Source organism: Papio anubis, chromosome 11 (genome assembly GCF_008728515.1).
Source record: "Papio anubis isolate 15944 chromosome 11, Panubis1.0, whole genome shotgun sequence".
Taxonomy (NCBI): Eukaryota; Metazoa; Chordata; class Mammalia; order Primates; family Cercopithecidae; genus Papio; species Papio anubis.
In genome coordinates this window covers 8,274,128-8,296,933 of record NC_044986.1, presented here as the reverse complement: position 1 = coordinate 8,296,933, position 22,806 = coordinate 8,274,128, and the positions used below count along the sequence as shown (strand labels likewise).

At 48.7% G+C, this 22,806-nt stretch overlaps 1 protein-coding gene across 5 annotated transcripts in view; it reads right to left on the bottom strand.

Annotated features, from left to right (window-relative positions):
* Nucleotides 1-22,806, bottom strand: part of CTBP2 (C-terminal binding protein 2) — a 171,379-nt gene that overhangs the window by 43,991 nt on the left and 104,582 nt on the right. For 4 of the 5 annotated variants that reach the window (XM_009215593.3, XM_017944418.3, XM_009215591.4 and 1 more), the window contains exon 3: nt 5,506-5,664. The exons of the other annotated variant lie outside the window; for it this stretch is intronic. In XM_009215593.3, the coding sequence (XP_009213857.1) occupies nt 5,506-5,563 (58 nt within the window). In that variant the 5' untranslated portion in view covers nt 5,564-5,664. The remainder of the gene's footprint in view (nt 1-5,505; nt 5,665-22,806) is intronic. 5 annotated transcript variants of the gene reach the window in all.

The window sequence follows — 22,806 nt, the reverse complement described above, 5'->3', positions numbered from 1 at the left end:
GCTGGGGTGCTCAGCCTGGCTCCTGCTGGATGTGGAAGGGCTGAGAAAGGCACGTGAGGTCACTCTGTAGATGGAGACGAGACAGAGACAGAGGAACGCCCTCGAGCACGCAAGCCAAGGTGCCTGGGCTTTAGTAGCAAGAGAGCCAAGCAGTAGAAACCAATCAGAGAGAAGTCTCATTTCACAGCTTAACACTGTACATTCTGGAAAAGGAGAGAGGGCAAGAAGTTGGCAGCAAAATGTATGTTGGGGTTCTGGTTCACAGTCACCCCAAATACCTGTCAATTAGGTTGAGTTGTGTGAAGAGCGCAGAAGGTTCTCTGCACTCGTGCACGCTGCCGTCTGCTGCTGTCTGGCTACCCCGGGGCCTCCTCCAAATACGGGTATGTACTGTTCCCCCTGAGGCACTCCTTCCCTGCCCACCCCCCCGCCCCCCGCCCCAGGCACTGCTCCCCACGAGGCACTGACTCGGCCTGAAACCAGAGACGCTCTTTCCCCAAAGGTGCTGCTCTTTTCCCAAAGGTGCGGGGACCAAGAGGGCAGGCACTGAGAATAAAGCCCTGGGCAGCCGGGCCCAGGGGCTCCAGGCTGCACTGTGGGAGGTTTAGACTCAATCATCGACGGAGACAGGGCACCACCAACCAGAGGGTGGGAGACCGTGCGAATCACTGTGGTGGGGGCAGGAGCTGAAAACCGCAGCCACAGAACCAAGCTAGAAGATGGTGATGAACCCCCAAATCCCAGCCACTGACTCTCATTGCACTACACATCCCTGGCCCCCAAAGTAAAAGCAAAGCAGCCTTAATATGTTGCTATTAGAAAAAAGTGGTGAGTATGAAGGCATCCGCCCATCACCGAACTGACCAGTGCAAAGAGAAGCTTATGTTTGTGCTTGAGAAATGAGTAACAACAGAGAAATAAAACACTGAACCTGATTCGCAGTTGCAGAAAGGGAGGGCAGTCTATGAACCCCATTCCCAGGGTTGGTGGAGGAACAGGTCAGGTGACGGGTTCCCTGGGGAGGGGTCCTCACTCTGAGTTTCTCTTAAAGCTGGGGACAGATAAGGCAAAACATGAAATTTTACTCCTTGCAAGTGCACTTTTGCCTGTAAAGCTTCGCCTTGACTGTTTCCTGAACCTTTACCTTTGCGTAAGATTGTTTGGGTATGTTCATTTGTGCTTTGGAGTTTTAAGGCATGTCTAGTTGACTATTGTATATTTACATAGCTAATGCAATTACAGCTAATCACATAATTGCTGGAAATGTGTATAATTGCCTGATCCCAACATATAATTATAATGTATAGCAACATTATGAATCCCATTTTTAAAATCCACATTTTGGGGCTATTTAAAGTTATTTATTAGAACTGTTGGTGGACTACCTACAGGCAGGCTTCAACTCTTGTTTCTTTACAAAGTGCTCAAAGTGCTTTAAAAAGCAAACAAAAACAAGTCCTGATTTTACAATGCATTTTGACAAAGATAGGTGAAAACAAAACAGCTACCCAGAACAAAAACAAACAAAATCTCAAATACCAAACAAAACCATTTGTCAACACTCTGTGGATTTTGCTCTTTCCTGGGGAAAGAGAAAGTCACTCTCAGCCTGGAGGTTCTGATGAGTGTCTGCCAGGCAAGGAGGCTGCCGGAAGAAGGAGAGCCTCCCTCTGGACTTCAAGACCACTCGGGTAACCTTGGCGACCTGGAGGCACCTGTCTTTGTTCCTTATACATACGAATGACCTTGCTTGGGGGCACATCCCACTGAGATGTGCTTCCACAACGGCAAGCTCAACCCACTGGGAAGAGCAGAAGAGCCCACGACACAGAAGAAAGTACTGGGGCAGCTCCTTCCACCTCATCCCTGGCAGCATCTTCTCAAGACTTCTCGTTTTCGTCTATGACAAAGATGACGCAGAACGAGACTCCCAGAATTTCTAACTATCTGTGTGTTTCATAGACACCAGCTTGTCTCCTTCTTCCTCACATCCATCCAACCAGCTCATCGCCCTCATTCCTTTTATTCTCTGTGGTCGTGAGAACATTCCAGAGGTGAGGAATGTTTCATGAGTTTGTTTATTTAAGAAGAGGTCCCTTTTATTTGTGCAGAGGAAATGGAGAAGCAGCCTCCCTGAGTCATGTTACAAGGGGACTCATCACAACTCGGCTGATGTCGGCCTCGGAACCATTTTCCACGTCTCTAACACATTCAAACAAAAGGCAGTAAAACGAAACACGTACTTTTTTCAAGTTGCGATCGCAATACCAACAGGAAAGGGGAGCAGCGTTTACGGACTGTTTCTGTCATAACCCACAAGAAGAAACTCTAACAAAAAGTTACCACCAACAACAGCCATTGTGGTTTATTAAGTTCTACAAACCCAGGGCTCTGCAAGATGTTCTTCTGGGCTCCCTTTGCAATGCTGAGTGATTGTTAGCTAGCCCTCATCTCCAACCAACAAATGTTTGGGGCACACCAAACGAGTTCTGGCATAATGCGATAAGGCAGGTACTGAAACCCTCCAGCTGGTGCAGTTCACAATGTCAATGAGGTCAGCAAACTAAGCAGATAGGAAAACCTCAATTATACTTGAGAATGAGGAGACCACAATCTTGTTCTGATCAGCCTATGTTACGAGGGGGCTCCTTCATAATAATTCTTACATGGTATTACAGGATTGTTTGATAGTAGGCATCAGAAAAACAAACAAATTATAAATATCAAACTCAAAGAGTTACATTAAAAAAATTAAAATCTGGCTTTTACGTCGGCTAGAAAGGTCATTATTCCAGCTCATTTGGCTGGAGTCCCAAAGACTCTCTGCGTCCTGCTCCCAGAGTAGAGACACAGCACGGCGGGGTGAATCCCCACGGCTGATTCTGGGCATACAGAGTGATCAAACTCCATGCCACTTTTTCTTGCTTTGAAAGTTTCAAGGAGGAAGGGGCTGGACAGGCCTTAGAAAGCAGGGAAAGGTTGTAGAAGTATCTGTGCAGGGGTGATGCTCAGATTCCACCGGAGTACCTGCAGTGGGATCCTGGAGAGGCCTGCCTGATTCCAGAAAGAAAACAAACCTAAGGGACACAGAAGTCCTTGTGTCCTCGCGTGTAGGCAGCGGGAAGAAAAAAGTTTGACAGGCTCTCTGCATATCAATACAGAACATTCTACAAGTAGTTGACACAATAGAGACATGGTGAGAATTCAAAGCTAGAGGGAGTGTGTGTGTGTGTGTGTGTGTGTGTGTGTGTGTTACATGTTCAAGGCCTTCAGGTGGAAGAAAGAGCTGAATCCAAGGAGCTGATATGAGAGAAGGCCAAACAGAGAAAAACAGACTGCCCAGGTTCCTGGGTGCAAACTGCCCACTGCTCAGCACCTCTCTGGCAGCACCTGTGAGATGGGTGCACCTGTCCTGACCCATAACAGCTGCCACAAGGACTAAGTCAGCTTATACACAGGAGGAGCACCAACAAAGCAGCCGGGACCAACTGTGAGTGCTTAATGAGATGCCCAGGGAGCTGACAAATAGATGACGACCCACATTGGAGTAACTGCATTTTGGCCTGTCTGCGTGGATGGTGGTCACTGAGAAATTTAAACAATATAACTGCAAATGTATCTGGAACACTACACATGTGCAAGGTAACGCAAACTTCTGTTATAAAAAATTGGCTGAAAATTTCCTATTACACATGAAGAGGGTGGGAAGGTTGGTGAACCATCCTTCAGCACCTGTCTGGGTGGGACAGAGGGTCTGCAAGCAGACAATGCTTTTGCCCGAGTCAGGTTTATATAGCCATGGAAACACAGAGAAAACGCGGCTGGCTTTTCAATCCCATTCTAGCTTCCGATGCAACACCCCCGGAGAATCCCCGGTGAAGCGGGTGGAATCAGCTCCAGAGGCATTCCTGCTACTACCCCTGGAAAGCTGAATCATGAGCATGTTCCAGAAGCAAGTACTCAGTAACCTCAATCGAGCACCTTTACACTGGAAGTCAAGAGTAAATTTTACAACTCCCCATACAATCGGGAGAACCCATACTGTGGAATAGCCTACAAATCAATGGGGCCTGGGCTCTTCAGTAAGTCCAGTGTCTCTGAAAGTCAAAAAGCCCAGGGGATAATTTTAGACTAAGGAGACTAGAGAGATGTAACAACTCAACACAAAGCATGACCCTTACCTATTGCACAGGCAGAGACGTGGGGGGAATGCGGATATGCATCCTGTATTAGACAATACTGTCCTGAGGCTAGATTCCTGGGGTTCCTTCCAGTATTGGGAGGGTGTAGGAAATGGGATAAAAGGTGCCATGCCATAGGTACTCCAGAGTAAAGGGCTGCCCCTGCATTTTTTCAGATGGTTCTGGAAGAAAATCCATCACCTACTCACACACGTGTCTATTTATATGTATATCTCTATTTCTATCTCCCCTCCAAGAAATCTGGAAAACTGAATGGCATATGGGTGTTCACTGTACTATCCTACCAACCTCTCTGTAGGTTTTTATAGTTCGCGAATGTTTACTTTAAAAAACCCCTTTAACGTCAAACTCCTTATACTGAACAACCGGAATGTCAGTGCTTTTGTGATCTTGCAGCGCAGAGTTCTGTGGGGCCGTGGAGTCACTCAGCAGAATGTCTACGATGTCCCCACCCCATGTGGCTTGAGCCACATCTACTTAAAGGACGGATAATTCCATATGGGGCAGCTGCAGGGGAAGGCCTGTGGGTTGCATATTCCTGTCTGCAAACTGGTGCTCAGCTACTACGTGTGCGTGAAGGGGTGCAGAGGGGCTGCGGAGCCACCTTCGCTTCCCTCCGAGAGCCACCCTGTAGGGCAGTACCAGCAATCACCCTGAGCAAAGAGCAGCCCTGTAGCACCGACCCCCCCATCTGGCAGGCGCACTCACCCCCAAACCCAGATCCACACGGTGGTTCCTTACCACCCGCTATCTGGGAGAGTACAGTGCTTAATCAACACTTCAGAGTTTTGTCCCCAGGTTTCCATTAGATTTTAATTATGTTTATTTTTCTTTTCACGAATAGAACACTTCCAGACATTTCCAAAGATACCAGGGACATGAACACACCACGAGGGGCAATGCTGGGCTCTTCAGGAATCTCATAACATCAGGGAATTCAGCATCGTAAATATCTTAATCCAAAACAGGTAAAGTCCTGAGATTTCAGGAAGTGAAAAAAGATGGTCCTAATCAACATCATCTTTCACATGCATCATACACGGAAGACATGGACCTCAGGGCCCACCAGCCCTGAAACTGTCCTCCTAGTCCCCAACCCCGCCCCAGAAGCCAGGCCTTGTCCTAAGCCAAGGCCAGGCCCATGGCCAAGGGCACCCAACAGAGGGTGCCGATGCTGTGTGGTGTTGGAATCGCAGGAGGGACTCTGGCTTGCGGGGGTGGCACAGCCAACTCAAGGGAGCAGCCAGCAAGATTTGAGTGAGGGACTAGGTATGTTTGGTAAAACCGCCAAACACGCTCTTACCTTCACAAATTCTGTCCAATCGCTGTCTCTTGACTTTGTGCTTATCCACAAGGGCCATTCTTTATGGAACTTTGCAACTCTCAGATCAAAAGGCAAAGCAGTCCTCTAAGAACTTAAGGGAACTCGCAGGAGTCTGCGTGCATGACGCCACTATGAACCCTGAAACAAGGAGAAAAGAATCCTTACTCTCTGGAGACCCTCCGGGCACGGGGCAACAGCTCATTGGGGACTTAACTGCTACTTTCTATAAGGGAACCTGCCGTCCGGACTCATGGGACTTGCTCTCTTCCCAAAACATGGGAATGGTGGTTGTCCCAAGTGCATCTCAGCCGCCTCCTGCTTATCATCTCATAATAGAAAGCAAGTGAATGCACACGAGACAATCGTCAGTTATTTCTGGAAGCAGCAAATTCCAACAGACCTCTTGCTTTTAACTTTAAGGCTATAAATGCCAATTTACTGACCAATTTGAAGTATAATAAATTGTGTTCCAGTGGCAGAGACCAAGTGACAGCCAGTTGGACCTGCCCCGGACGCACTCGCACTGAGATGCAGACATCCACTGCGGCAACTTGAGGGGCTCTGCCAAGGCCTTTGAGTTACAACAACGCTTTCCAAAACAGCAGCGCAGGGGACAGGGGTCAAAGCCACAGCTCAGCACAACACAAAATCCTGACCCTATCACGTGAGAACGCGGGTGGGAAGCCCCAGCAGCTCCTAACCAACGTTCGTCCGGTGCCACCTTCCTGAACCTTCCTTGCCGCTGGAGGGGACCGCAGTCAGCACCAGCAAGGGCAGGGTCCCAGGCTGCTGGCCTTGACACTGGGTCCCACCTATATGGGCTGAAGTATTTCTTATCGAGAGAGTGTAAGCATCCCCATGACGTTTCAGACAGAGGTGAGGCAGATGGAGGAGGCAAGAAAGGGTTTCCCACGTAGTTTGGGGTATGTGGGATTCCTTAGAGGGAGACCTGACTGAGGCCCGGGGAAGAGGAGCTGCTGCCCATCCTCCTTCTGGAAGGGTCAGGATCTGAGCACTTTGGAAGCCTCTGACTATCACCAATGTGCCAGGTGAGGTCCAGATCATTAACTGCTGTCCCCAGTATCCCAGCTTTTGAGTCACTGCTCTGGAACTGCATTCTTTACATTGATTAAAGAAGGCTTGGTGAATCTTGGCCAGGCGCAGTGGCTCATGCCTATAAGCCCAGCAGTCTGGGAGGCCAAGGCAGGCGGATTATCTGAGGTCAGGAGTTCCAGACCAGCCTGGCCAACATGGTAAAATCCTGTCTCTACTAAAAATACAAAAATTAGCTGGGTATGGTGGCAGGCACCTGTAATCCCAGCTACTCAGGAGGCTGAGGCAAAAGAATCATTTGAATCTGGAAAGTGGAGGCTGCGGTGAGCTGAGGTCATACCACTGTACTCCAACCTGGTGACAGAGCAAGACTCTGTCTTGGAAAAAAAAAAAAAAGGCTTGAAGAATCTCAATTGGGAAGCACAACATTTAAGGCCCACTCTATCGTCTTCTGTGTTTTTTTTTTCCCCCAAGGAACACAATTAAATCAGTCTTATTTTAAGAACATACACACACACACACACACACACACACACACACACACACACACACACACAGAAAAAGGGGTTCTCAGTGGAAAGAAAGAGGAGAGATGGAAGACAAAAGTGAGGCCCAAGGGGTAGAAATGAGGATGATGATGTACGGCCATCAGTTATGCAAAACATTAAGAGTTACTTTATCAAAAGGTCAGACTCAGGTCTACCAGGTTTCTGTAAGTGAATGGCTAATTTCCCAGCAACGAGGCTGAAAAGGCATCCGAAAGATTTATGGCGATAATTACGTGATTTTCAATAAAAGAGCTAGGAAAAAGCACAATTTCCAATCATATAAATAATTAATGTAACATCCCTGAGATACCAAACCCTTTCAACAATTGGGAAGTTCCCCCAAAATGGGGAATGACCATATCTGATCCGTCAGGAGATGAAGGTTGTCCTAGAATGTGTGGGGTTACCTTTGAGCAGATCCATATGGATATATTTTAAAAACCGGTTTTGCTAGTGTTGGCTTTTTTATTTTTGGTGAGACAGGGTCTGCTCTTCACTCAGGCTGGAATGCAGGGACAAGCTCATGGCTCACTGCAGCCTCAACCTCCCAGGCTCAAGCAATCCTCCCACCTCAGCCTCCTTAGTAGCTGGTACTACAGGCATGTGCCAACATGCCTGGCTAATTTTTGTATTTTTTGAAGAGATGGGGTTTCACCATGTTGCCTGGGCTGGTCTCGAACTTCTGAACTCAAGTGATCCACCCCCTCAGCCTCCCAAAGTGCTGGGATTACAGGCGTAAGCCACTGCACCTGGCCAGTGCTGGCCTTTCTGAAAGGCAACCACACAAAAAAAGAGTCCCTAACTGTAGCCAACTTGAGAGTTACTGGAGGTGGGGCGAGGGGCCAAACCTATCAATCTGGGCTTCTGTCCATGCTCCCCACCCACAAGTGACTCCAGGTGAGGTTGACCACGGAGGCTTGGGCCAGCAATTGTCATTTGCTCAGGCCCAAGCTCTGATGGCCAAACTGTAGTCTGGCTCCCCCTCAACTCTATTGTAAAAACAGAATTGCACGTCAGCTGCATCATCCAAGGGGGGAAAAGAATTAATTAGTTAATTTTTGTGAAGACCTCGGAGATGAAAAATGACAGCATTATAGTCTGAGGCAAGGCGGGTTTCACACCCTCCTCCCCCAATCCCCAAGTGAGGCGTAATCATTCTTTTTGCTTTCCTTTGAATTTTAATTTGTATAATTAGATGGCTTCCTGAAAAATTGATAAGTAGAATTTCAATCATGCAATCAAAGGAAAGATCAGCCATCAGCTTCCACAAACGCCAACATTCTACTATTAAAAAAAAAAAGAGGCTGACTCCCATGTCTGGCTTTTTTGGGGGGTGGGGGGAAAGGGGGGTCACCCTCTGTTCTGGCCCTTCTATGGGTTTCTTTTTGCACACCCTGGCCAGTGGCACCGACCCATGTTTAGTGCTGGCCATCTTGGCTCCCAAGGCCAGCAGCCTCTGGGTCTGGTCTGGGCAGTGACCATTGATTTGTGTAGCCTGAATCCCCTCCCCCGATATTTCTTTTGCAACAAGAATGTATGAAATGTGACATTTTCCTCCTTAGCCCTCCCAAGGAGCAAGCTATTTACGAGGACTTAATTACCACAACCATCTTCCAATGACAGCCACAGGCCCTCCTTGGAGCTGAGCTGCACACAGCGGACTCCAGCTGGTCTCCATGCTGAACAAGCCAGCACCCCCGGTCCACACTGGCTCTGGGCTCCCTGACATCATCACAGCTCTCTTGGTGATACCTGCTACAAAAACCAGCCTCTGCCTTTATTTTAAACCAGTTTCCACTCACAAATCAATTTCCCCCCCAAAAAACACCAAACAACACGGGCACAAATAAGGAAGGAAAAAAAGTAGGGGGAATGTGTTTCACTATTCCACTTCTGCTGAAATTGCTCCTCAAACCATGTTAGTGGCGGAATTGTGGGTGGGGAGTTCTAGACCCTGCTTGTGGAATGAGCTTGGATGAGCTGTTCTGAAGACTCAGGCTCCTTGTTTGTAGAATGGGATGTCACTGTGATGTCCCAAAGTGGCAGTGAGGACCAACCAGTGAGAATGTGCACAAAAGCACTGGGTAGGAGCCCGCAGGTCTCTGCGAGCTGCTGCTGCCTTTCCTCTGACACCCCCTTGCACATTAACCCCGCAGGGAACACTCACTCCCTTCTGGCTGAGGCTGGGAGGTAAACCTCAGTGAAGTTCACGGTCAACAGGAAAGCTGTATCTTTTCAAAAGGAAGAAGAGTGCCCTGAAGCCAAACCTCACAAGAAGAAACACTGCCTCCCCCTAAAAGGGAAGTTTTGGGGAGTCACAGGCCAAACCCCAACCAAAGATCAGAAACGTGGACCTCAAATTTTATTTGCTTGAAGTGAGGGCTGTGATCCAGGGCTGAAATATTTGGTGTCAGGACATTCAGCTCCCTTCTGAAGACGAACAAGGCTTGGAAAAGAAAGCCACTTGGAGATACTTGGTGGTTTGCAGAGGGGACACGTATGGAAGGTGTGTTCCGTGGAGGTATCACAGAGAATGTCAGATTTTTAAGAAATTAGAGAACAAAAAGGAAAAACGGCACATTTTACAACCCCTTGCTTGGCTATCAAACTCCAACACATTCAGAATCAAGGGCAGGCGAAAGGGCAGGATTTCTAAAATCTGGGCAGGTTAATTTTACTCAATGACCATCACCAGCTCCCTCGCCGCCATCATGAGGTTCTCTACCAAGCGCCCTTAGGTTACACAGCACAAAAACCCAGCCCATCAACTCAGTTTTATAGACCCTCTCGATTTCTTTTTTTCTTTTTTTTGAGACAGAGTCTGCTCTGTAGCCCAGGCTGGAGTGCAGTGGCGTGATCTCAGCTCACTGCAAGCTCCGCCTCCCAGGTTCACACCATTCTCCTGCCTCAGCCTCCCCAGTAGCTGGGACTACAGGCGCCCGCCACCACACCTGGCTAATTTTTTGTAGTTTTAGTAGAGACGGGGTTTCACCATATTAGCCAGGATGGTCTCAATCTCCTGACCTTGTGATCTGCCCCCCTCCCCCAGCCTCCCAAAGTGCTGGGATTATAGGTGTGAGCCACCGCATCCGGCCGACCCTCTCGATTTCTTGACTCCACTTCCTAGTCTTCATCAAGAATAGGCAGCTGAAGGGATTTATAGAAGGCATGCCTCTGACAGTGCCTTTCTTCAAAATGAAATTTCTTTCAAATTCAGTTAAACATGATGATGGCTTTCAATTCTTTCAAGGAAATCTACTTAAACATTCTGTTAATAAAGGCAGACCGAGTTTCACAATATGCTCACAAATTAATATCATCGTAGTTAAGCAAGTTCTGGCAAAGTTCTCTGAATGTGTCTCTGGAGAACTCAGATTTCATTGTTAAGTATGAGTGGGGTGTAGATTTCATGTTTGAGAGGTTGAGGCAGGAAGAAAAGACCCCAGCAACCCAGACAGCCGCATCGATGCACAAGGCCCACCACCCTTCTGAGCCTGGGATCCCAAAAGACAGGACTCACTCCTGAAAAGCTTCCTTCACCGAAGCCTCCAGGGCCTCTCAGCGCACCCGCAGGCTCAGCTAGAAGCCTGTGTGGCCGCTGTGCCAAGATGGGGAGGCAGCAACAGTCTAGGTGGCAGTGACACCCAGCACTTGCACGCATAGCCGAGGATCCTGTCCGGGCGGTGCCATTGGCACATCTGCAGATTCGGTGCCAGTTAACAGTGCCTTGAGAACACCAGCCCACCAATGACACCTGCCCAGAAAATACTCTGACTTTTCATCTGGAGTTAATAGAGCGACAGGTGCCCAGGCCACCTCACAAGAGCACATTCCATAAGCTTCAGAAGCCAAACTTGTGCAACAGATGCCTTTCTTAGGAAGAGAGCTGGGCAGAATCTTCTGAACAGGTGATGAGCATTTTATTTTGTAAACTACACTTGGAAAAAACTACTAAAAACCAGACATAAGCAGGGCACGGTGGCATGTGCCTGTAGTCTCCTTCCTCAGAAGGCTGAGATGGGCAGTAGTCTTGAGGCTGTGGTGTGCCAGGATTCCACCTGTGAATAAAGCTACTGCACTCCAGCCTGGACAACCTAGTGAGCCTGTCTCAAACTTAAAACAATGGCAAAACCAGATATAACAAAATAAATGTCCTAAAGGAGTCAGGGATCAGATCAGTGGGTCAAAAAGCACTGGCCCAGCCTTTGATTAAATGGCAACCATAACACCAGAGTTAATAACAAAATTACTAAAACTACTTTAAGGAAGGAAATGAAGCTTTTTGAGAAAATTAGGGTAGGAAATGAGCTTAGAGGAGCCAATTTTCAGAATGGCTGCTATGGACCACATGCTTGTGTACCCTACAATTCTTCCATGTTGAATGCTGAACTCATGGATGTTCAAACCCTAATTCTCACAGTGATGTATCTGGGTGCTGGGCCTCTGAAGGTGATTCGCAAAGCTTTGCCCTCAGAAACAGGATTAGCACCCAGTCCGTAGTACCCAACAGACGATCTCGCTGCTCCACGTGAGGACACAGCCAGGAAGTCCACAAGCCAGCAAGCAGGCCCTCCCAGATCCTGGATCTGCCAGATCGTTGGTTTTTCACTTCCCAGGCTCCAGAGCTCTGAGAAATAAAGTCACTCGGTCGATGGTATTTTTCTTAACAGCAGCCCAAACTAAGATGATGGCCAAAAGTGACTATTGCTTCCTGATTATTAATTTTTGCAAATTTAGTTTTATGTTTTTGGGTATTAAGAGGGTGTCTGACTTCCAATATACTACCAATACAATGGTATACAGGAAAATCTCCCTTTCCAAGAGCCCCCATACCCCATGCCCTTAAGGTAACTAGCAGGACCCTTTCTTATTTTTTTTTTTTTTAAGACAGATTCTCTCACTTTGTTGTCCAGGAAATCTCGGCTCACTGCAACCTCCACTTCCCGGGTTCAAGTGATTCTCCTGCTGTAGCCTCCCAAGTAGCTGGCATGACAGGCACACACCACCAAGCCCACCCCTTTTTTGCATTTTTAGTAGATACAGGGTTTCACCACATTGGCCAGGCTGGTCTCAAACTCTTGACCTCAGGTGATCCACCCCCCTTGGCCTCCTAAAGTTCTGGGATTACAGGCGTGAGCCACCACGCCCAGCCGTGACCCTTTCTAATATACACATTGAAGCTTCACTCTGGTTCTACCATCAAAGAAAGACTGGGGAGCTCATATTTCCCCAGGGAGCACCCAGCAGCCCAACCCCAGGGTGACATTGTCACACCCTGGTCACATGCCCTCCATCAGTTCCAAGGGCCCTACCCTCTAATTCCCTAGGGCTGATACAATGCAGGCAACCCAGCTGTGGCCAACACAGGGCTACAACCCACTTCCGACACCCCAAGGCTAGGTACGCTACAGAATTCACAAGTGCTTGGGTTTAAAAAAAAAAAAAAAAAATACATGGCCTCCATAATCTATTACGGTGTACTCCCAAATCAACCATCTAAATATCTGTGCCAGAACAGATAATCATACTGACTCAACTGGATTAAGAAAGAATATAAAAAATAGACTCCACAATTTAGGGCAGGCCAAATTCTGCCGCTATCAGAGTATTTTAGAATTTGGATATGAGGGCCAGGCGTGGTGGCTCATGCCTGTAATCCCAGCACACTGAGAGGGCAAGGAGGGCGGATCACATAAAGTCAGAAGTTCGAGATCACCCTGGCCAACATGGTGAAACCCTGTCTCTACTAAAAACACAAAAAATTAGCCGGGCATGGTGGTGCACACGCCTGTAATCCCAGCTACTGGGGAGGCTGAGGCATGAGAATCGCTTGAATCCAGGAAGTGGAGGTTGTAGTCAGCTGAGATCCTGCCACTGCACTCCAGCCTGAGTTACAGAGTGAGACTCTTATCTCAAAACAAAAAAAAAAAAAAAGAATTTGGATATGAGGTTAAGGAATGTGGACATGTAATTCTGTTCTGTCCATCTAACTCCCACCAAAAATTCTTAGGGGCTTTGGAATGACCAAAAAATTCAAAGTGAAGCCCCCATAAGCTGCACAGGGTAAGAAATCTCAAAGAAACGTACACAAAGTCTCTGAGCACGTGGAGCCAGTGCTAGGAGACGGCACACTATGAGGCTCTGGGCTGCCACACAGAAGGAGGTGAGCAAATCTAAAACCCAGGCTTTCCTTCGGCCAAGAAAGCTGAGCAAATCCTCCTGCTTTGGTTAAGGGTTGTGAGCACACGAAAATACATTTCCTGATGTTAAATGCAAGACTCCACAATTCTAAATATTTTCACTTGCTAAAAGCTATAATCAAGAACAGAAGATTTGAGCAAAAAGAATTCGTGATTTTCCTAATTGGTTGTTTGATTTGTGTCATAATGGAAATTAAGTGTTGGTCTTTGTTGCTAAAGAAAATGAGCTGTTCCTGTGTTTAGGATTTTCACACATTTTAAAAGCACTTGTCTGTCTTCCAAATATGCCTTAAAAATAAACAGTATATTCGTTTTAATAGTGTTATTTAATACTAAAGGCTAAGCAAAAAAAGGGATAAAAGCAAATAAGCAAACAAACTAAATGACACCTCTATTCCTGTCTGTTTAGACATGAGGAATCAGGAATGCAAATTAATTTTTCCTTTTCCAGTTTTCTCTTTCGTACTCTGGCATGAACATTTTGATCTATAGCTGAGAAGTCTGGTTGAACAGAGAAAAAAAATTAGTGATCTCAAACTCTATGCAGACAGGAGTGGTTCCATCAGAAAATGCATCTTTTGTCACATACAGTGTGCAAGAAGTGATTCCAGAATGTTTATATCTGAATGTCACGCAGAGAAAGTACCCAGAACGTTGGAAGGTTCTGTCATGCCTGCAGAAGGGCACTGGGCCATGGTAAGTAAGGCCATTTGGGTGGGTACTCCTGTGCCCTTAAAATCGCCAGGGCAAAATCTGCAGCCTGTGATACAACTGGGCACACACAATGCATCTGTTGTGTCCAGTATGGTGTAAAAGCCATGGGGACTGATGGCCACTAAAGGTTCTTTGAACGTGAGGACTTGCAAAAGCAAGAGCCACCAGGCTACACTTCTTGGAGAGAAAAATCTGGAGGTTATATGCTAAACCTATGCAAAACTTAATATAATTTATTAGACTATGTATTCAACTGTCAATTGTAATTATATGATAGAACACTGTGTTATATGTATCATAGTGTATATAATAAACTGTTAATGAGATAATGTTAAACATTGCTGTCTTAGTATATGAAATGGGGGAAGATTTAATCCTCTTAAGGTAACTTTTAATTATTTAGCTTATACTTAACACATGAATTGCCCTTGTATTTAAATATCGAATAAAGGCAATTATAGGAAATTGCTACTTATCAAACAAATTGCAATGATGAGATATGAATTTGTAAAAAAGTCTTCAGGTTAGATTTTTAAGATGTTTGCCTTTGGATTTTGCCTCAGAGAGGCCTGGAATCCTCGACTGATTTTGTGGGGACTCTACTGTCCTTAGGGGCCTTCTGAGATCCCAGCCCACTCATCTCTTGACACTGTAGGGTCCAGAATGCTCGTATAAGGACATGCTCTCTGCAGTCTCTGCTTGCTCTCAAAACCAATGGAGACCACCCTCGTGGGCTGACCTTTTCCTGCTGCAGCCCGTCCTGGGAGCTGGCCCAGCCCAAGGGAGGCCTGGTGTCCAGCGATGGGGCCCTTTGGCCGGCAGAGGGCACTGCACACCCTGCATGGCCTTCCAGAGGCCTCTTGGCCATGAGTCACCATCCTCATTTCTATCCCAACTTGGGCTCTACAAGCACCTGGAGAAAATAAGATCGGCTACTCCTAGAAGGGAAGGCCTGGTCCCATGGATGAGATGCTACATTTCCCAGAAAATTCCGGATGTGAAAGAGGCAGAACCAGCAGCAGATGCTTCGTTTCCAGGAGCATGATATGCCGGAGAAAGGGAATGCAGTGCCAGCCCCTACCTGTTGTCTATCTTCCGAGATGGTAGCTGGGGGTCCCGCTTTCACAGCTGAGTGACTTGAGGTACAGGCCAAGAAGCAGGGAGGCTCCCTGCCCAGGGCGTGGGGTCCCCGACCCAAGGCAGCCAGGGGCCACCCTGACAAATGATTTTTCCATTATGCCCGGTGATATCAACCAGTCAGTGTTGAAAACTGGAAACAAGTTGGTAGAGGCGGAACACACACACAGAGAGGAAGGTGCTGGGGACGGGTCAGCTGGGCTGGTGGGCTGGGCTGCTCCACACATGCCCGATAGGCTTTCCATTACAAAGGAGAGCTTCTGGGGCACTATGCACACTTGATCAATAGGTGACTGCTCAATCTGACTCAACACCAGGATCAGTTTGCTGTGAGACGAGTATGATCTCAAGATACACAACTTTTTTCCTGGTAGACACTGATTTAGAAAGGAAAGTGGGGAACGGGGGATTTTTCCAACCTTCCCCAGAAATTGATTCTGGTTAGAATGCACATTAATGTGCTCTCTGGCCTCAATTTGCCCGCCTGGCCACACACACACACACACACACACACCCACCCACCCACCCCATTCACCAAGTTCTAAGATGCTGGCCACCTCTTCTCCACACGGGGAGGGCACCTGACAGTTTCTGGTTGGAGAAGAATAGGAGGGGCTGGTGTAGCCCACTAATGCCCCAGTAGAGGAGACACATGTACCTAATTCAGTCCCCACTGTCACAGGACACTTTCTTACCATCATTTCAAAGCCGCCACAGCTGCCACAGCAGCAGGACGCCACTGGGTGATACAGCACACGCTTGGTCTGACTTGGCAGAGGATGCCTTTGGATAGACGTACAGATCCTAGGGAGTCCCTACCTGAGCTCCGGTGCCACCTCCCCCAGGCAGCCTCCAGGATGTGCCTCTCTACCTTCTCTTCATGGTTCTGACGTCACAAATACCTCATAAGCTTGCCCCCAATCACATTTAGTGGGACTTGCTTTCACTTTCCCGGAAGAGGTTCGTCTGTACAACCCACTTCAGTGTGGAACCTTCAGCAAGGAATGAGGGCTCCCTGGTGGCCAAGGAGAGGTGGAGACCCGCAGGCATGGTCGAAGACGGTGGGAAAGGGGAGTTCGAGCTGGACAGGCAGAGATAAGCTATCAAAGCAAACACTGGCTGGGCTGCCAAGTGTCTGGACAGATTATCTCAAAAACAAGCAGGACAGCTCCCTCCAAAGGGGCCGACCTGTTGAAGGAGTGGGGACCCAGCCTTCCAAGTTCCATGCCAGCCGGGTGACAGAGTCAAACCAAATTAAGGCTCTTGAGCCACCCGCTCCAACTCTTCTGCCCAGCCTGACGTGACCAGGCCAGTGTGGCCACTGCCCCAATGCACAGCTCAGCTCCCGAAACCCCATGTCTGAGGGGCCAACCCTCTGGGACACCAGGAGTTTGGGCAGGTAGTGGGAGAAAAGTGTTCCAGGCGCCTGGGGTGGCCCATCCTTCATTTCAAGTAAGGTGTCACTCATGTAAAGGTTGGCACCCAGGAGAGCCAACTCAGACCTCAGGAGTAGAGGAGTATGTTTGCTTTATGAGGGCAGATACTCTATGGCTGGTCCTTACAGATATTCCCATTCCATAGTGCGTCTCTATCACCAGAAGCAGCTCTGCAGCATCACGGGGGCACCGGTACCCTGTCTCCTGCGAGAGGCCGTGGAAATGATAGGTAGAAATCAGACGTCCCTAACTCCAGAAAGTCTCTAGATTCAAAGGCACCGCTTCCCAGACCTTATCTTTTCAACCTGAGTCATAAAGAGAAAAATTTTCATCTTATACACAGCTATTTAACAACATGAAATAAAATAGCTTGCAGCTACTCATTTTGCTTAACACGGTTTTCACGTGGAGGACGGTTGTGTAACGGAAACCCAGAGGGAAGAAAGCTTTGTTTGGTATCCATGATTGCACCCAAAGGGAGAGCGGCGCCTCGCAGAGTCTGATGGGGAGGAGGAGGGTGGGACACTCCTGTGTCACACAAATTCATCTTTGCCTATCAAATGCCGGGAAAAGAAAGGGGTGGGGTGGGGCTCAAAAGAGCTCTTTTGTTTTCCGTTGTGGGGCATCGCTGGGGTTCAGCTGTCTTCTTCAATCATTTCACCTGTTTCATAGTGGCTTCCAGTTCCGGTCTCCAGGTCTCTGATGGGTACACCACCCCATTTTAATATTCACCATAGCTCAGAATGTTCCAGGCTATAGCTAAAATACAAGTTAGCGGAAAGAGGTTGCTGGGAAGGAGTAGGCAAGGCTCCTGATGAGAATCTTCTAGAGAACTGCAGTCTTGTCATAAGGAGCTGGGGTCCTCACAGGCCTCCTGCACTGAAATCCTCTAGAGAGGGGAGCCATCTGGATGAGGAGGGTGGATGGCGCCCATGAATACAATCACCCGTGGGGAGAATTACAGCTCACCGCGTGCTAACTATCAGGGATCCTAATTTTACATGAAATCCCACTGGAGAATTCTTGACAAGGTAATGGCCATTTAAAAATCTGCTCTGAGACATTTTATGGGGATACTGTGCACGTCAGAGCCCCAGCCAGACAAATAAATGGGAAACAAGGTCCAAGGACTCGGGATATCTGGATCCCAAGTTTATGTCCCCACCCCAGACACTATGTGAAAATGGTACACGAAGACCCTTAGGGAAAGGTAGGTCCCTGGAGGCCCACTCCTCATGTACTTCCTGCCTTAGCCGTCCAAGCCTCAACATTTATGGTCTTGATGTCAATTAAGTCCCCAAAGCAATTAAAATTCCTTTTCAGGCTGGGTGTGGTAGCTCACACCAGTAATCCCAGCAGTTTGGGAGGCCGAGGCAGGCGGATCACTTGAGGTCAGGAGTTCGAGACCAGCCTGGCCAACACAGTGAAACGCTGTCTCTGCTAAAAATACAAAAATTAGCAGGTGTCTATAATCCCAGCTACTCGGGAAGCTGAGACAGGAGAATTGCTTGAACCCAGGGAACGGAGGTTGCAGTGAGCTGAGAAGCTGGGATCATGCCATTGCACTCCAGCCTGGACAACAGAGCAAGACTCCATCTCAAAAAAGAAAAAAAAAAAAAAACCTTTTCAATTAAATGCCCAAAGGTCACACTGACTGTTACAGGTTAAATTACGGACCCCCAATTATGTTAAAGTTCTAAGCTCCAGGACCTCAGAATGGAACCTTATTTGAAGATAAGGTCATTACAGAAAGCAATCAAATTAAACAGGTGATTAGAGTGAACTCTAATCCAATCCTCTCATAAAAAGGAGGACATTTGGACACACAGACACAGACGGGGAAGACGATGTGAAGACGGCGTCTAAAAGCTAAGAAGACAGACCTTCTCTCACAGTCCTTGGAAGGAAGACCCCTGCGGATGCCTTGATCTCACACTTCCAGCCTCTAGAACTCTGAGAACACACATCTCTGTCCTGGCCTGTGAAACCTTCTTCCAGCAGCCTGAGCGCGCCAACACATGCCAACAGATGGGAGGCTCACACCTACCGATCGGGGTCTGTGCTGCTGAGACCTGCAAGCTCAGGACCACCTTGGCAGGAAGCCTGGCTGTGGTGCAGGGGCAGCAATCTGTCCAGAATCCTGGCTTTATTAAAAAGTGCCAAGTCAACCCAAGCCTGCTTCATGGGGAGAGGCAACCTTCACCCTCCAATCTCGCCCCGGAGAGCTCAACACGCACGGCCTGAGGTGTGCCTGTGGCCATCCCCCAGCAGTGGTCAGAGGGGCTGCAGGCCCCAGAGCTGACCCCCACAACATGCAGGGAGCAGCCTCCCGAGAGGCTCAGACCTGTGTTCGCAAGGGGAGAGACCCAAGAGGGAATGTTCTACCCTTATTTCCCTTAAGCTGTTTTCTGTGTCTCATGTCTGGGATTTCACTGTTTGGACCGTCCTGCCTTTGTGTTGTCTGTATTAACAACACCCAGAAGATTCCATCAGCCTCATGCCAGGGTTGGGAAATCAAAGAAAGGTGATCCCCACACGGCCCACAGAGGAGGGAAGAACCTACCAAGAACGCCCTTGGGGTCTAGCAGCAAACGGATGGTGGTCGTGCCTTTGAACGCCTCGGTCTGGGCTTTGTGTATCGTGGTGTGGGCTCCAGCGGGAATCTGGGGTCCACAATCACAGGCACCATTGATTCCTGCTTGGCGGCCGCCCTAACACACTCCCATGGGAGCCCAGACCGAGCACCCACTGGATCTCAGGCGGGATGTAGGCATTCGGGTCAACTCCATTCATATGGCTTTGGGACAGCCATGTGCATCTCCACACTTCCCAAGTTCAAGGGAAATTTTGAAAAAAAACCTTCTCTGATTGTCAAAGCATTCTCTCTGGTCCATTCTCAAAATCTTCCCCCAGAATGAAGTTCATGAATACGCATCACGCAGCATGTAGCTGCTGACCCCAAGTATACTTATTTCTTCAAAATACAGAACTTTAGGAGTACAAAAGGCTTATTGGAAGAGAAAAAAGAAAGAAAGAAGAAGAGGAGAAAACAAAAACCCACAGAACTTCCAAGACAATTCAAGCATGAATCCACGGGGCCACCGAAGCCAAGGCTGCCCCTCAGGGCAGGTGCAGCATTCTCCCAGGTTTCTGGAGTGTGACTGGGGGTTCATCTCTGGAAAGCCGGGGCTCCTTCACCTCCAGGAAAGATCTAGTGCATTGTCAACACTGAGGACACGGGAGCAGGAGGAGCCCACTGAAAATGACCTGCCACTCTATCCTTTGAATGGCAACCTCACTACCCACCAGAGAGCAAGAGGACACAGTGACAGGACTTTTGCAGTCCAGGTTCCTGCACATCAGGTGGCTGCAGCCCCTCCTGGCGTCCCCCAACACAGCAGTGCAAGGAAGGCCCTCTGTCCTCTCCAGGCCCCTCCCAGAGGTTCTCCTGGGGAGGGCACCCAGGGATGAGTGGCTCCTGGGCTCCGTCTGCTCTACTCCCAAGGCCCTTGGGAAATCAACAGGGTCAGCTCAGGAGAGGCAGAGATGGGGTGAGCCTAATAGGTTTTGGTTTTTGAAAGGTCTGAGGTTAGACCCTCTGGGCGTCAGCCACAGCATCTCAGATGATGCCAGGATGAACATCTCATACACGTTCCTGAAGGTGGGAGGGGAGATCTCAGCCCAGAGCCGAAGGTGTAGACGGGTCTGAGATGTGGGAAGAGGAAGGGAAATGGGAACTTCACTTGGAAAAGGAGAGATGCCACATAGTTCCGAAGGGCAGGGCACCGGCCCCAGACTGCCCTGCACGCCCAGCTCCACAAGACACCAGCGACCTGGCAGAGGATCAGACTGCACACAGGACCCTCACTGAGGCCACACACACATTATCTCAGTGCCCTCTCCAGCTCCTACAGGACTTCTGGGGACTCTGAAGCCTGAGAGCTCTGCACAGCCACCCACCAGTGACAAAGGCGTGGCCACGAAACAGTAGAGGGCCATGAAGGATTTTCCGAATCCCTGCCCCTCCCCAGAGGCCCACTGAGAGCTTTCCAAGCTGACCACGACCCTCTCCCTGACTGGGGCAGATCCCATTTGCACTGTGGATGCCAGAAAAAGAATCAATCCCATGGCCCCCAGAGACCCCCAACGTTTGGAATTCATGTCCTTGTATAAGCCCTGCTTCTAAACAGACAGTATACACAGGTGAGGGGATGTCACTTCGGAGATTAGGTTAAGAGAGTGGGGCTACCGGTGTGGGCATCCTCCCATCTTCCCTGCCAACTTCCCTCCCTCCCACAGAGGCCAGTTGCCATGTCAGCTGCCCTAAGGAGAGACTCACGGAACAGGAAACTGAGGTCCTCGGTCCCAAAGTCCATGAGAAGCTGAACCCTCCTCGAGCCGGGCCTTCAGAAGAGACCACAACCCCGCTGACATCCTGACTGCAATGTCGTGAGGGCCCCAGCAAGGCGGCACCCAGCTAAGCTGTGCAGGTTCCCGTCCCACAGACAGTGTGAGACAATAAAGTTTTGTTGTTTTAAGCCTTTACATTTTGAGGTAAGTTGTCACACAGCAATAGATAACCAATACAACCCTTTACACAATCCATCACACCGGCTATGGTCACTGGTCGCTGATACAGTACAGTTCAGCAGAAAAGACAAAAACAGTAATACATTTGTAATGCATGGCAGCAAGTTTACACTACCTACAGGACAGAGAACACTAACAAAAAACAAGCGAAACCCTCCAAATCCTCCGCTGCCCAGGCTGACACGAGGTCTGTGATACATCCACTTCTGTAAACTCACGGGGTAAACGTTCTTCTCCTCACACCAGCAATGCACACAGGCTGAAGGAACGGAAAGTCTGCTGTTATGTTCACTTACCCCAGATGCTTAAAATAAATTCCAGGGCTATGCTCAACATGCACAGAGTTAACTCAGGCACCCTGGGGTCTCCGCTCTGACTCATGCACACCCATAAATCTGGGGAACATGAAAAACATCTATCAGAGCTTGGGCCCCACATTAAGAATGCAGCCTCCTAGACCCCCTCTGAACGGTAATTCACTGGTGAACAGACCTTCCTGCTTTCTTATTCTTAAAAGTGGTCCTTGAACTGCAGCTACAATTAAGTCTGAGCTCTCAGAGAAAAAGAGCATGTAGGTAAATATTAAAGGCAGTCTGCACAGAGGTTCAGGGCACAAACACCGCTGCTCCTGAGATGGGGAACGCCATGAGCCGAGGCAGCAGCAGGCCTCATCCGCAACACAAGGGGCAGAAATGGGAAGGCTGCAAAAACCACACAGGTGCCATGCCCTCATGTGCCCAGATGCTTGGGTGGCCCTGGATGGTTTCGGATCACGGCATTTCTGGAGCCTTCTGAGACTGTAGATAGAGGTCACCAAATCCAAACTTTACAGATAACCTGAGACTCAACATGGCCAGTTTACTCCTAGTCCTATGTCCTTAGGACCCTGATGTACATCTCCCGCTCCCCCAGAAGCAGCACTGCAGGGGCTTGTGGAGCCAGATTGAGCCACACCAGCCAGATGCAAAACATGGCTATGTCTCATGAAGCCACACCCCACAATCCCTGAACCACACTCCAAGGGAGAGCTCTCCAGAGCAGACAGAGAACATCTGCAGAAGCAAAAAGCCAGACTAGCATGTAAAGTCATGAAAAGAAAAAAAATCAAAGAGGCAGGTGGGCACATACCCAACTGTTAGCAGGGGAGTCCCTCTGAGGAGTGGGACTGTGGGAAGGAGGAGGCTCCAAGAGGCTGGAACGCTTTTCAGCTGCATGCACGACTTTAAAAACAGCTAACTGACCAGGCGCGGCGGCTCACACTTGCAATCCCAGCACTTTGGGAGGCCGAGGTGGGCAGATCATGAGTCCAGGAGTTCGAGACCAGCCTGGCCAACACGGTGAAACCCCGTGTGTACCAAAAATACAAAAAGTAGCAGGCTGTGGTGGCGTGCGCCTGTAGTCCCAGCTACTCAGGAGGCTAAGGCAGGAGAATTGCTTGAGTCTGACAGGCAGAGGTTACAGTGAGCCGAGATCACGCCACTGCACTCCAGCCTGGGCAACAGAGTGAGATTGTGTCAATAATAATAATAATAATAATAATAATAATAATAATAATAATAAAATAAACAAAAGCAGCTACCACTTCCAGAATGCTCCATGTGC